At 33.6% G+C, this 14,359-nt stretch overlaps 2 protein-coding genes across 6 annotated transcripts; both read left to right on the top strand.

Moving 5' to 3' along the window:
* Positions 1 to 1,217: 1,217 nt before the first annotated feature.
* On the top strand, positions 1,218 to 3,964 carry LOC132598941 (protein ENHANCED PSEUDOMONAS SUSCEPTIBILITY 1-like). 2 transcript variants are annotated; one of them, XM_060312105.1, is made up of 2 exons: positions 1,218 to 1,381; positions 2,338 to 3,964. In XM_060312105.1, the coding sequence occupies exon 2, from the start codon at positions 2,363 to 2,365 to the stop codon at positions 3,764 to 3,766; it is 1,404 nt and encodes a 467-aa protein (XP_060168088.1). In that variant the 5' UTR covers positions 1,218 to 1,381; positions 2,338 to 2,362; the 3' UTR covers positions 3,767 to 3,964. The 2 variants fall into 2 exon arrangements, with proteins under 2 accessions (XP_060168088.1, XP_060168087.1); XM_060312104.1 differs by having other exon boundaries at positions 2,330 to 3,964.
* A 4,954-nt stretch (positions 3,965 to 8,918) lies between these two features.
* On the top strand, positions 8,919 to 14,055 carry LOC132598937 (uncharacterized). 4 transcript variants are annotated; one of them, XM_060312100.1, is made up of 9 exons: positions 8,919 to 9,245; positions 9,315 to 9,477; positions 10,102 to 10,212; positions 10,363 to 10,497; positions 11,714 to 11,818; positions 12,002 to 12,171; positions 12,766 to 12,865; positions 13,152 to 13,405; positions 13,662 to 14,055. In XM_060312100.1, exons 1-8 carry the CDS (start codon positions 9,154 to 9,156, stop codon positions 13,395 to 13,397), a joined length of 1,122 nt encoding a protein of 373 aa, XP_060168083.1. In that variant the 5' UTR covers positions 8,919 to 9,153; the 3' UTR covers positions 13,398 to 13,405; positions 13,662 to 14,055. The 4 variants fall into 4 exon arrangements, with proteins under 4 accessions (XP_060168083.1, XP_060168084.1, XP_060168082.1 ...); XM_060312101.1 differs by having other exon boundaries at positions 8,920 to 9,245; positions 13,729 to 14,055; XM_060312098.1 differs by having other exon boundaries at positions 8,921 to 9,245; positions 13,685 to 14,055.
* Positions 14,056 to 14,359: the final 304 nt, after the last annotated feature.

Raw genomic sequence — 14,359 nt, 5'->3', positions numbered from 1 at the left:
TCTCAACGCTTCCACTGAGGTTTGATCCCTGGTGAATGAGATTAAAAAAAGTCAAAAGTCAAAGGCTTTACCACCATGCCAAGTTGGTTAAAGTAACAATGTAGACACTTTTTATTATTTTGTATGTTCACTAATGCTATCTAACTTGTTTTCTTAAATTGAATTTGGAACCTTGAAATTGACATTGAAAACATCATTATCACGGGATTTTGGAATTGAAATATATTTTTCGCCATTAGATTTAAAAAAGAAATAAATGAAAATTGCACACTAATTTGGGAGAAAATTGAAATTGAATGGGATAACTGACGTTTTTCGAAAATTCGGGCGGCCGAACAGCCTTGCGGCAGTTCAGACGCATGGATCTGGAAAAAATACCCAAAATAAAAAAAAATCGCATCAAATGGACATCCGAGTACAAATTTATGACCATTTAAAATTTCACCAACTTACAAATAAATTAGTGCGCAAAAGATTTTTTAATGGGTTATTTTGGTACCCAAATTCACTTTTTGGGTTATTTAAGTTGCAAATTCCAATTAGTTGGAGGTTGAAGGGTATAACGCAAAAAAATAAATAAAAATTACACATAAATAATTGATCATGAATTGATATTTTGTTAATTGATTATAAAAATAAAGTTATAATCACTAAAAATAAAGTTACGCATTAATATAAAAATAATGTGTAACCCTAAAACATAAATAACTTAAAGCTAATGACAACAAGTCTTCAAACAAAAATGGACTTCGAGCACTTTTCAACCACTAAAACGACAATCCGAAGTTTTGTGTATCCTTGATGTGTTGAGCCTACCTTATTAATCGCACAAAAATAAATAGAGTTCTATATAAAATATTCAAGTTTTGGAGTCTCGAAGCATGATTAATCTATGTCTAAAGTATGTAAAAAAAGTGTGAAAGAAAGGAAAAAAGAAGGAAAGAAAGAAAGATTTTTTTAAAAAAAAAAGGGATAAAGCTTTAACGCATGAAAATCATGCGTTAAAGCTTACCACACAATTTGACCAAAAAAGGTATATCTTTAACGCATGATTTTCATGCGTCAAAGGTACTTTTGTATCTGTTTTTTCTCCTAGGGTATTTTAATTCATACCCTTTTTTTTTGGGTTATTTTGATTCCGGACTCCCATACCGAAGGGAGTTGTACTGAACTGGATCTTAATCCCTTTTTATATACAGTAATAAAAATCAGGGGAGCAAAACAAATTAGATACACATCCAGAAGTCATATCATAACGCACCCATCAAGTCTTAGAGAATTCCAACATTGAAAAACCACTAATGACTAAACCGCCATCTCCATAGCCGGAATCCACTCGTCCAAACACCCCCTTTTACTTCCAGACTTCCCAAATACACAGGTTCACTTCTATCTTGTTCTATTCTCTTCATCACTTTTGAATTTTTGCAATGGTGTTTGCTTGTTATTTACACACAATTCATTTCTATTATGCTTTGATATTTATTTGAAAAATTTGTTCCTTTAGTTGGAATCTCAAATGTTTGAATGAGACAGCATGCTTACAACACTTGTCCGCAGTTACAAATAATTGTGAAGTTTGAAATTATAGACTCGAGCCGAGATGCATTAACACTACTTCTCAGAGCAGCGTGTCTACCAATTTCACCATAGCGGTCTATCTTGAACTCATAATAGTCTATGAATAAGCATTCGTCGAGATTGAGGAAGCTATTTTTAGTTTATTAATGATTTAAATGGATCAATAAGACAATAACAGTCTCATTTAGGGTTCACATGAACAGTTGAAGTAGTTGGGCTGTCCTGAAAACATGGATAGGCAAACATTAGTTTTCGTCTATGTGTGTTTGAATCGTGTGATTTAAAGGAGAAAGGTTGTCCCTTAGGAAATTAATGATTTTGCTGAGGTATGCCCTGAGTACTTGCAACAAAGCAAGTCAGATCATCAAGTAGTGTATACTAGATTTACTTTCAGTCTTTCTTTTCCTTCTATGAGTGGAGACAATTTTAAGCCTATTATGTATGTCGTGTTTGTGTGTCGTTGAAGTTTATTCAATTGAAATTCCATATAAGTCGATAGAGTTAGACGCCGAGAAGGATCTAATCCCTCGGTCTTCAAAATTCCTTAAACGAAATCTCTGTCGCAAATCAGTTTTGGAGTCAAACTTATTTCAAACGGGAATTTGTTTAAATAGGTGACTTGACAATATACCAAAACTCTGTGTCAAGTAATGACTCATTTTCTTTAAATAAATCCCTTCATGAAACATTTTCACTTTCATTTTGAAACCCTTTGATCCCTTTTTTTTTTTTTTTTTTTTTTTTTGAGGTTAAAAGAGGGTGTGACGGGTGATTGAAAACTATGGCCTCCAAGGTATCCATCATTTCAACATGGACAGTTAAAGCTGGAAGGTGTCTAATTGAAGAGCACCATCCAGATTCTAAGATTGAGTTGACACCGTGGGACATTCTTGAGCTTCAAATTGACTACTTTCAAACTGGACTCCTCTTCTCCAGGCCTACATTTGAACAAATTAGAGATATATCAAAAGCAACCAGCACCAGTTCCTTGATTGATCATCTTAGAGCTTCACTATCTCGAGCTTTAGATTTCTTCCCTCCATTCTGCGGCCGCCTTGACACAACCAAAAACGAGCAGAATGGCACCACTTCTTTCTTCATCAAGTGTAACAATGCTGGTGCTCAACTCAGCCATGCAACTGCACATGGTATTAGAGTCAGTAACATCCTGGAGTCAGATTACAATCCAGACGTGGTACGCGATTTCTTCCCACTAAATGGAGTCCGAAACCAAGAGGCTACCTCCCAACCTTGTTTTGCAGTGCAAGTAACTGAGCTTGAGGATGGCATATTCATTGGCTGCTCAAACAACCATGTGGTGGTGGACGGAACTTCTTTTTGGCATTTTTACAATTCTTGGACTGAGATATCCCGAGGTTTTAATGTTATCTCAAAAATTCCTTTTTTGAAACGTCAATTCCCTTTCAAAATCAATCATTTCTCTAATCGCATTTGTATACCAAATGAAAGAATCAGTGCAGGTCATAGATTCAGTCCACCACCAATGCTACGAGAAAGGGTATTTCATTTTATGAAAGAAAGTGTAGCCAAGCTAAAAGCCAAGGCCAATCTTGAAATGAACACCACCAAAATTTCGTCTCTTCAAGCTGTATTGGCTCATGTTTGGAGATCTGTAATACGTTGTCGTAGTCTTGATAACAGTCAAGAAACTACTTTTGAGGTATCCATTGACATGAGGGAAAGATTGAATCCTCCTTTACCTGAAGGGTTTTTTGGAAATGCAATTTACCCTGGTACCGTAACGATCAAGACGGGAGAGCTACTTGAGCATGGACTAGGATGGGTTGCTTTGCAAGTTAATGAGATGATTGCTTCCCATGATCATGAAAAGTTGAAGTGCATATACGAGAATTGGATGAATGACCCTGAGGTAGTAAAATTGGGCGATTTGCCAAGCAATTACTTTATGCTGCACAATTCTCCGCGATTCGATTTTTACAAGTATGATTTTGGCTGGGGAAAGCCGATTGCGCATAGAAGTGGCGTGGGGAATATGTTAGAGGGGAAAATAACAGCGTCAGCTGGGCTAGAAGAGGGGAGCATGGTTCTTGAGATTTGCCTTTCTTCAGAGACAATACAAGCATTGGAGAAAGACATAATATTTGGGGAGTTCGTGACCACACCAGTTGTTGGTTTCGAACGAACTATTCGAGCTCGTGTCTAATTAATTAAGTACTTCGTACGGTAATTCTTGTTAGATTATTTATATGCATGTATAACGAGAAAATGTAGCGTCTAAATTTGCTACAAGCTTCTTTATCTATGAATCTTTGTGTCAGTCTGTCTCACCATCGTCACAATAATTGTTGGAAGAAAAATTCAAAGTTGGAGTAGGAAATTCAATTTGTTTAAGATTTGGGTATTTATTTAATTCGTATTTAAATTGGATAATATAAGAATTGCTTTTCTAGTTGTTAGCTAAATTAGATTTTGCACTATTATAAATACGAGTGCACCCAGCTATTTTCATGAAAGTAAGAGAGAATTATTGAGTTTGTGGATAAATTAATTTTCCTTCAATAGTAGTAATAACTACCATATAGAGGTATCAAGTTGTGTCTTAGAGCTGCTGCTTGTGTATTTGAGAAGCTACATTGTTTTCAAAGTAGTATTGTACTATCTTTGAGATGTTTTATTAATGAACTAGTTTCTAGACACGTACATTGTGTGTATGTCTCATGCAAGTAGTGAATACGATATGAATTATAGTTGAACTACAACGTAATTAGTAACATAAACTTTAAAATGGAAAATACAAGTTAAAATTGAGCTGGAATTTTTTCTCCATGTAATGTTATAATAAATACGAGTACTGCTTTTTTTTTAAAAAAATGAAAAAAAGGTACTGTTCTAGTTGTTTTCTTTCAACTATATGTATGTTTCTTAGTTGCTCAGCTGGGGAAAGGACTACTTACCTCCTTAATCCCCCAACATGCATACCTAGGATTTCTTGCCATGTTGGAAATGGAAAATTGGAAATGGAGCGATGAACTGCACGAGGGTTTTACTAAGAAAAATCACAGAGGGATTAAAAAGGAGAATTCAAATTTCCTGGCTCTCTTGTTCTTTCTAGAATACTATAACAGAATTGTACTGTTGAAACTGTTAATGTTGTTATTGCCCATTACACCTAAGGAACACTGAACCAACCAAATAAGAGCTGACACAAAGGAGTTTTGTTTTGTTAATGAGCGGCCTAGTCAGTTACTATCCAAAGAAAAAGAAAAAAAAACTAAACTACCATTTTTCCTTCCGCCATCACCGTGTGCTCCAACAACAATGGAGTGTACATATTTAAAAATTTATACGTCGTGATTTTTTAAACATTAGTAACTTAAGTTTTGATTGTCTTAATTAGGCAAGAACAAACAAATCCGACAGTTAAATACTGAGTCTGAGTGAGAGGTTCAACTATCTTCTTTCAACGGAGTCCATAAAACTAGTTGAAACTTTATTTTGTCATACTTATTGTCTTTTACTTCATATAGTAACATTAGTATTTATAATGGCGAGGATCAATTCAAGTCAATAAGTTGTTTGCCTTGTGTTTAAACACATTATTTTGAATATTGTTGTAAAAAAATTATTTAATAATATGAAAATTTAGGTAATTTAGTTCAAAGTTTTAAAATATCTTTCTTTTGTTATATATATTTCATACTTCTTTTGACGATTTTCATTATTATATAAGAGAAACTAATACGATAATTCATTGGTAAAATAATTGTGGGCTTTAAAAGTTTGCAGGCCTAAAGCAAAGGCTTTGCTAGTCTTACCCTTGAGTCACACCTAAACTCCAATAAAGTCAATTGTCTCACATAATACGGACCAAAAAATTAAACTGTCTTAAATAATATCACTTTTTTTTTTTCATAATGTGCAATTATAATTTTGGAAATATCACTAAAAGCAAGTTGAATCCTAGTTTTACTTCTAACCGTAATTGTTATTATTAAAAGAAATGAATTTATTATTTTACTCAAACAAAGCCAGCTGTCCTCTTTTTCCTTGCCTTTGATTTTTTATGATCTTAGATTGGAATGTGACGTAACTAATCAACTAAACCTCGTTTCGTTTTGATTTGGAGGATTTTTTTTTGGTCTCGTACAACTTACACAATATTGTGTTATGCTTCTTTTTGTCTCATAATTTTCAATCTTCTGGGATCCTTTAATTAAGGGTGACTTTTGAGTCCGAAAAAGTGACCACACAAATTGTCGGTTTGGAACAAACAATTCGAGCTCGTACTTAAATTATTAACTGCTGCTTATGGTATTTTTTGTTAGATTATTTATATGAAAGAATAATGAGAAAATGCGGTGTCTAAATCTGCTACAAGTTTCTTTATCTATGAATTAGGGTGTCGATGTATGTCACGATAGAGAACCATAGCAATGATATACAGAGGTGTTAATTTATGTCTCAGAGCTGATGCTTCTTTTATATGAGAAGCTATATTGTTTTCAAGCTTCTCTTCTTTTGGGGCAAAATGTTTGCTTATTGTTCTTTCAATTAGGACATTGGAATAACATCAATTTACTCTACAAATAATACTCCCTTAAGTCCTTTTAATCTGTCACTAATGAATTCGCCCGCGCTTCGCACGATCATATAAACATAAATCAATTATATAAAAAAAATAACATGCTAATAAATAATTTAGAAATTATCTCTCTTTTATGAGAATGAATCATTTATAAATACCATACTTTTGGATTAATTAATATTTTTTTAAAGAATTAGAGCATATACTTATTTTCAATATATGAAGTGTATTTAAGTTTTATTTAATTAAGAAAAATTCAAAGAGTATTAAAATGAATAAGACTCAATTTTTTTTAAAAAATTATATAAATATCTGTTGAGAGTTGTCAATGGGTTAGAAACTTATGTATGTCGCATAAAATTCTAAAGTGATTTGAAACTCTTTGATTGTCATTTGTGACACAATTTGATCATTCTTCTCAGAAATGCTATGCAATTTTATTAAGAGTTTCTTCTCGTCTCATCTAAACCTCCATAATACCATCTAGGAGACTCAGATGTTACTTGGATGTTTGCCTTTTATTTTCAACTTTTAAAACTAAGAGTTCATTCAGACCATTAAAGTTGTCAAATGGGCATGAAATGATACTCCTCTTCTCCATATATAAGTTTACCAACATATAGTATTTTTACAAAGAAATTCCCAAAATGTAAAGAACTAAAGTTATAAAATATATGAATGCTTTTAGAACATGATTTCTTATCATCTACTAACCTTCAAAAGAGAAATTTGTAAATGCATTTTATAGAAAGAAACTGAAGTAATCATAAATTAAACGACATTTTTACAACCATTTTCATGGGAAGAACAGAAAACTTATCTTCGGGATTGCAAAGCAAATATAAAAAATCAAATCCCACTCCTTAGTTCTCAAGGTTGCACTTTTACTTTCACACGCGATCTTCTTGACTCTTGCTCTCTTGGTTGAAGAAAAAAAAAATGAAAATAAATTAAGTGTGTTGTTAGAGGAATACCCTTGCAATCAAAATAACAAAAATAAATTACAATATTATAAAAAGATACAAAATTGAATATTTAAATGGAATAATTATTTGTAAGTACATAAAAGTGCAAACATATGGTCCAATATTGAGTATTACACAAAGCTATCATTTTTATCATTTTGATGAAGCTAACAATGAAAATCAAAAAGAAGATTGTTACTACATAAAGAAAATTAGTATTGAATGAAAAAATAAAATGCAGATTGAGTATAATTAATAGCATACTGTTGAAAATACATTCAAAGCTTTAAAAGAAAAAAGAGAATTCACCTTACTAGTCTTTCAAGCTTTCAACATGAAAGGGACGCCAGTTCTCTGAGAATTTAGCCATGAATCATGCACCATATATATTCATTACCTGCAAATAGACCAGTGTTTAGGATGTAATTGCACCATTATATTCATAATTCAGCAGTTACACACTTCCTTTGGAAGGAAGAAATTAAAAATATATTTAATAGGAGATTAATGAGAAGTAAATGCAAAAAAAAAAAAAAAAAAAGAGGAAAAGAATCACTTTCACTGTGGCATATTGGTAATTTTTTCTAGCAGAAAACTCATTTCAATTATCTCTTCCCCCTCCCGTAATTAATATTTAATAATAGGCAATAAAGTTGCGGTAGACTTTGTACTATTTAATATATTGAATTATCCATTAAATATCCTAACTGTACGCCCTCTTAAGTGCCTATTTTATTACAACCTCTAAGACGATAGAGAAGAAAGAGAGAGAGATTCCAAGAAATGCAATAAATACTAATAATGAGGAAATATATATTATTTTTTTTTGGAGGTTTTCTAGTACAAAAAATGAGGCAAACTTCAAAATTACGAGGAAAAAAAAAATAGTGATACTGGCCGATGAGACATGTACATCACATTGTTCATTCCCAGCTTTATAGATATATATTTATTAAATTCCTTAGGCACAATAAGACTGAACTTTTCTAAAAAGTAAAAAAAAAAAAAAAAAAAACTTAATTTTCTGAATTGAAAAAATGCTCCCAAACAATCAACACATATTATCTTGTTAAGGTCATAACTTGCATAACATGTTTGCTTAATTAATTAATTTCTATATACATTCATATTTAATTAGCTATTACCAACGTCTAAACAATAAAACAAATGTATATGAATGTAAGCAACATAAAACAACTCGTGAACCAAATAAGTAAATGGGCAATTCCGTTTGCTAAGTTGGCAAATAAGGTAATTGTGTGTTAGTTGTGTGGTCGTTTGAGATGCAAGATAAGGTGAGATATTCCAAGATTAAAGATCTATTTGCCCATGAGAATTTTTTACTTTTTTTGGGATTTTTTTTTACTTTATTTGAAAATCAATGTTTGGCCATCGAATTTGAAAAACACCAAAAACCTTATTTTCACTACCCCACACTTTTTTAACTTCATTATATTCAAACAACCAAATATACTTTGCAAAAACTATAACAAAATATAACTCCATCTTCAAAATTCCAAATAAAGTGAATAATTATTTATTTTCATGGCCAGACGCCTACTAAGTTTGCGATTAATTTTATACTCTATTTGATAGAAGCCCAAAAATTTAATTTTGGAATATCCCATCAAACTTTGCATTATTTAATACCACCTCCAAAGTGGGATAAATTAGTCCAAGAATTAAATAAGTTAGGGCATAATTGACCCTAACTTTAAATAAAGTGAAAAAATAAACCCTTTGCAAATACAAGGACAATCTTGGACCTTTCAATAATTCAGAAAGGTACAACAACAAACCCTGGTCTGGAATTGAGGAAGGGTGAAAATTGAAAATAATTCAAACTTGGTACAACAAGCACATGAAGCAATAACCGGTAAGTTTAGGGGTGGTATTATTGCGTTTTGCAAAACTTAATGGGTTAATGTATCAAAAACAAAGGGTATTAATGACCCAAATCCAATTAGAACATGGAATCGTTGCCCTAGTCCTTCCAATTCAACAACAGTGTATTCCTTTCTTACTGGTGAAGGAATTGCAATGGCATTAAAATCAGTATTCGATTCTTCAGTAATTAGGGCCGAATTCGACAAGGCTGGAATCAACACTCGCTTCATCCCTCTTATTTGGAAGTGAGTTATTTTTATTCTTCAATGGCATTAACGTTCTTCAATGGAATCATGATTGTTGTGTGTATACAGGTATGTAATACAGAACCCAGATTGCAATTGGGAAGATATTCCATCTTTGCCCTCCTCGGCTTACACTTTGCTTGCTGCAAAGTTCAAAACTTCAACATCCCTTGTTGACTCTGTCTTGGAGTCAAACGATGGGGTCACCACCAAGCTCCTCATCAAGCTCCAGGTTTTACTTTTTACTTGATCCCCCTCTCTTTAACGGGAAATTACAGCCAAATACCATTCAGCCATCTAGTTTACAAAATATGTACACAGTGTATAGCTAGTGTATAGTTTATACTGAATATACATATAGTATACATACCTATACAGCTTAAGTGTGTAGGCAGTGTATACTTCAGCCGTGATTGGTAAACTGGATGGCCGAAGGGTATTTTTATGTAAGTTTCCCTTTTTTTTTTTTTAATAGGACATGTTAAATTCATATTTCATACTCAAAATCTCCAAAGAGATTAGTTTGGGATTTAGTAGTAGTAGGAATAGTTATTGACCTGTAGCATTCCTTCAAAAATTGCTATTCAAATACTAAACCAAAAATCCTTTACAATTCCCCCTCCCGTGAAGATGAGAGTGGTAGTATGTAAGATTTTGATTGCTTCCCAATTTTTGAATCTGTGTTATTGTTCTAATACTATTTATTAGGGGTGTGAGGCGTTGGTGTGTTCTTTTATTTGCTTTAAATGTTTCTGATTTTATATACTTATTAAGAAAATGAGGGGTGTTTATATTAGCTATACCTGAAACACTTGCTTTACAATCATATCTCATTGACGTTGTTATATGATGCTAGAATGGAGCATTTGTGGAGTGTGTGATTATGAGATATGACTCAAGCTTGGGGAAATTAAATGGAAAGCCTCGTCCTGGAGGACCAAGATCAACCTTATGTGTATCCTCTCAGGTAGGTCATTTTCTTAACCTATATTTAGTAGAAGGATGAGTTGCTTGTATATTAGCTGCAAATCATTTTTTTTTCCTTTTGGCATGCCTAAGTATTTAATATTATGATCAGAAAGCTATTTTGTGTTGACCAGACACTCTTTTCTTAAAGGTTGGATGCAAAATGGGATGCACATTCTGTGCTACAGGAAGCATGGGGTTCAAAAATAACCTGTCTTCTGGAGAGATAGTTGAACAATTGGTGCATGCCTCTCGTTTATCAACCATCCGTAATATTGTTTTCATGGTATCCTCTTTTTCCTTTCTATAGAGTTAGTTTGCTCCCTGATATTAGATATCTAGGCAGTGGTTGATCTGGATTTTGAAGGCAGCAGGTTCTCAGTTCTTTAAGCCCTTCGTTGTTTCATTTTTTTCACCAGTTTTGAGCCTCTTGATTATTAAAAGAAAGAGGGATCCATATAATGAAGCCCGAAGCTGTTAACCAAAAAAATAAAAAGAAAGTAGACTGTAGATTGAGGGATTCGACCCCAGAGCCAATGTGTAGAAATGTCTTTTTTTTTCTTTTTTTTTTTTACCTATCAAAAAAAAAGAAATGTCTCCTTTTTCAGGGCTTTAACCACCTTACCAAATATTAATCTGATGTTATGATTTTATGCTTGTAATTGGTTCTCACATCTATACGCACAGTCCAGAACAAGATCACTGGGTTCTGCCGAACCAATCCCTGCTGAATTGGATCCAGCACTGTGTCTACTACTAATATTACAGTGATTTATGACCAGCTTGTTTGTCCTATTCCGTTTGTTACAGTTTATCCAGGTTCTCAAACTTGTCTCTGTAACTTTCCGAATTGCTAATGTACAATTTTCTTCGTCCACCCCAATAAAAATTGACCAACTTTTCCTCAGCAAATTTAAGAGCAACATGCTTGTGTATATTATTTATTGACTAAGAGAAGTGAAACAAATTGATCATTGAAGTGTGACTAGCGTAGTTCAAAAGATCTCGCGTTACATTTTGTATCAAGAAAGTAGTATGAATTAATATGTGGATTGGCCTTGATAAAAACATTTTAAAAAAATCAATATCTGGATTGGCAGAGTCAAAAAGCTTTTTCCTGAAAGAAGTAGGTAATGAGTATCGGGATGGACTGAAAAGGAATAGGTAAAGTTTATTGCTAGGATGGTGTAAGCTTGAATATGATACATCCGAGTCGCACATTCCCTAATGAGTTCTGTGAGAATCTGTTGAAGAGAAAAGAGCTGTGATGCATCAAATATTCAAGCAGGAAACTGAGTATATAGCTAAAGTTCTTCTGCTATTTGTAGAAGGATTTTCAAATTCAAATTCCTCCATCAAAGTAACCAAGAATTTTGATTTGTTCATGTTTTCTACTTCTATTATTTCATTGCAAGTATTTTCTTATATTCTTTTGGTTTATTTCCACTCCACTCATTCTTGAGTATTCATATCTGCTGCATTATCATCCAACTGGTGGACAGGGAATGGGGGAACCGTTGAACAACTACTCTGCTCTGGTGGACGCCATACAAGTCATGACAGCGTCTCCATTTCAGATCTCTCCTAGAAAAATTACAGTCTCAACGGTATGAATGATCTTTTAATGTCTGTTACTTTCAAATGTGGTAGATGGTTGGTCATCTACTTGTTGTGGTATTTTATGTAATAAATTTCCTCATTTCAGGAAACTACTATCACATAATTAGCTCTTTGGTTGCATGCTTTTATAGATCAGATGAACAACAATTAACCAATTAAATGCTTTGTAGGTTGGAATAATTCATGCCATCACCAAGCTCCACAATGACGTCCCGAATTTGAACCTGGCCGTCTCTTTGCATGCACCAGTCCAAGATATCCGTTGTAAGATAATGCCTGCAGCAAGAGCTTTTCCTTTGGAAAAACTCATGAATGCACTGCTAGAATATCAAAAGAAAAGGTGTTGCCAATGCCCTGTTATATTTCAGTAGCATTCACTGTCCTTCCCATTTTATATTATGCAATTTGACTTACATGGAGATTAAGATTTTTGGTTAGCTTGTGTGTTATATAAGTAGTGGTAATAGCAAATATGATAGTTGAAACTCAGGTTGATGGCATCAGTGTTTAAAGTTGATATTCAACGTTTAAGTTTATTTAAGACTCATAGGATAGGGATTTTTAACCCCATGTATTTCAAATTTCATAAGCTTAGTTTTTGTCTCTTTATATATTCTAGTAAATTTGAACTTAAAACTTTCTAGCTCAAATTACAGTAATGAAAAGTTCATTGGAAGTTTAAAAGCTTGAAATTCAAAATTTTGGTAGCTCATCGTAAAGCTACATGTCTCCAAATGGGGCCCTAATTATATTGAGTTATGGAAACTTTTGCAAGTTCAATAAAATTAAATATCAATAGAATGCTATCATACGTTTTTGAACCGTTCCAATATGGAAAGAGTGGAATAAATTAAGGCACATAAATTATCTTTAATGTCCATGATGACCAATTTGGTACAAATTGCTGAAAGATCTTATTTTACCTTCGTTGTAGCCAGCAGAAGATCTTTATTGAATACATAATGCTTGATGGAGTAAATGATGAGGAGCAGCAAGCCCATCAGCTTGGGAAACTGCTAGAAGCGTTTCAAGTGGTGAGTTTTAAGTGGTTTATGTTAATTGCACCCTAAAAATGTGGGCTGTGAGTACATATGTGGGTTAATTTCTGCTTAATGCATTTGAGTTGCATCCCTGGATGCTTTCCAAACAAAAATGTTTACTTGGATGGAAAAGGAAAAAAAAAGGAGAGAGAGAGTCTATGTCGGTCAGCCATCAGACAGTCGCGTCCTAAGACCTATTAAACAGTTCATTCAACTTTTACTCTCGAAGAATTTTGCAAGATCGTTTTGCATTGACATCAAAATATGCATTTCTTCACAGGTTGTGAATCTCATACCCTTTAATCCAATTGGATCATTAAGTCATTTCAGTACTAGTACCAATCAGAAAGTCATCAGGTTTCAGAAAATATTGAGGGATATCTATGATATTCGCACAACTATCCGCAAGGAAATGGGCCAAGATATAAGCGGTGCCTGTGGTCAATTGGTGGTTAATCTACCAGATAAGCGCTCTATCAGCAGTGCTGCTCCTCTAACAGATATTGAGGATCTTCGTAGGCGGTAGACTCAAAGGTACCTTTTATGTTTGGTGTTCCTAAATTAGATCAAATTTTCAATCAAGAACCACTTGATCAGGGCTTAGTATGTTTGCAGTGATACTGTTTTGCAGAAATGTGATACCAAATTCAGTTGCAAAAGAAGTCTGTTTCTCTTTTTATTCTTGATCAGTATTATAAAAGAAGACGACCCAATGGGGCATTTTTCACCCATTTACAATATTGATGTATACAGAATCTAACAGTACTATCTGTCTGACTTATTTCTGAAGGTTCGTTTAACTCTCTTTCTCAGCAATTCTATGTTAAAGGAGATAAGATTAGCAGCTTTATCTACAGGAAAATATGTAGCTTCCAGTCTTATCTGGCAGCAAGTTGCCGTTGGTCCCTGCCAAATAAGCATTTGGTTGAACCAAGTTGGATCTCGTTTTCATGAGGCTTTGGTGGAAAGGGATCAAGGGAGATGTTAATGACGCCGTCACATTCTCAAGGGAGATGTATACGAAACGTGACAAGCTATCATTCTAATGTTTTCCTTCTTTTTTAAGAGGAAATGTATTTTATTTTATTTTAAATTAGAAATCGCACTTCAGAGGCATGGACGTGTACAGGATGTGTCCACAAAAATATTTTGTACGAGCATTAATCAGAAGACATCATAAGCTAGCTCCGGGTATTGTTGGTCTGCACATATGATTTGGGATGTCTGCAATTTTAGCTTTTCTTCTGTTTGCAAGCTGTAGCTTGGCACAAGCATGCCTTCTTGGTTTAGATTTCGGAGGAATCTTGGTTCATAATGTCAAATACCGAATGGTGAATTTAGGAATTGAGAAGAGTTTCAAGTGGTCTCGTGTGAAAATCTTTCTAACTTTTGATCTACTTGTATGCATTTTGTTAGAAAATGCGACGCTTAACTGTCTCTGCAGTGCGAGTGACCTTTATTTCTATATTTTTTACCATCAAATATTTA

This window comes from Lycium barbarum, chromosome 6 (genome assembly GCF_019175385.1).
Source record: "Lycium barbarum isolate Lr01 chromosome 6, ASM1917538v2, whole genome shotgun sequence".
Classification (NCBI taxonomy): domain Eukaryota; kingdom Viridiplantae; phylum Streptophyta; class Magnoliopsida; order Solanales; family Solanaceae; genus Lycium; species Lycium barbarum.
Note: the sequence above shows the minus strand (reverse complement) of the source record. Positions and strands in the feature narration are given on the sequence as shown.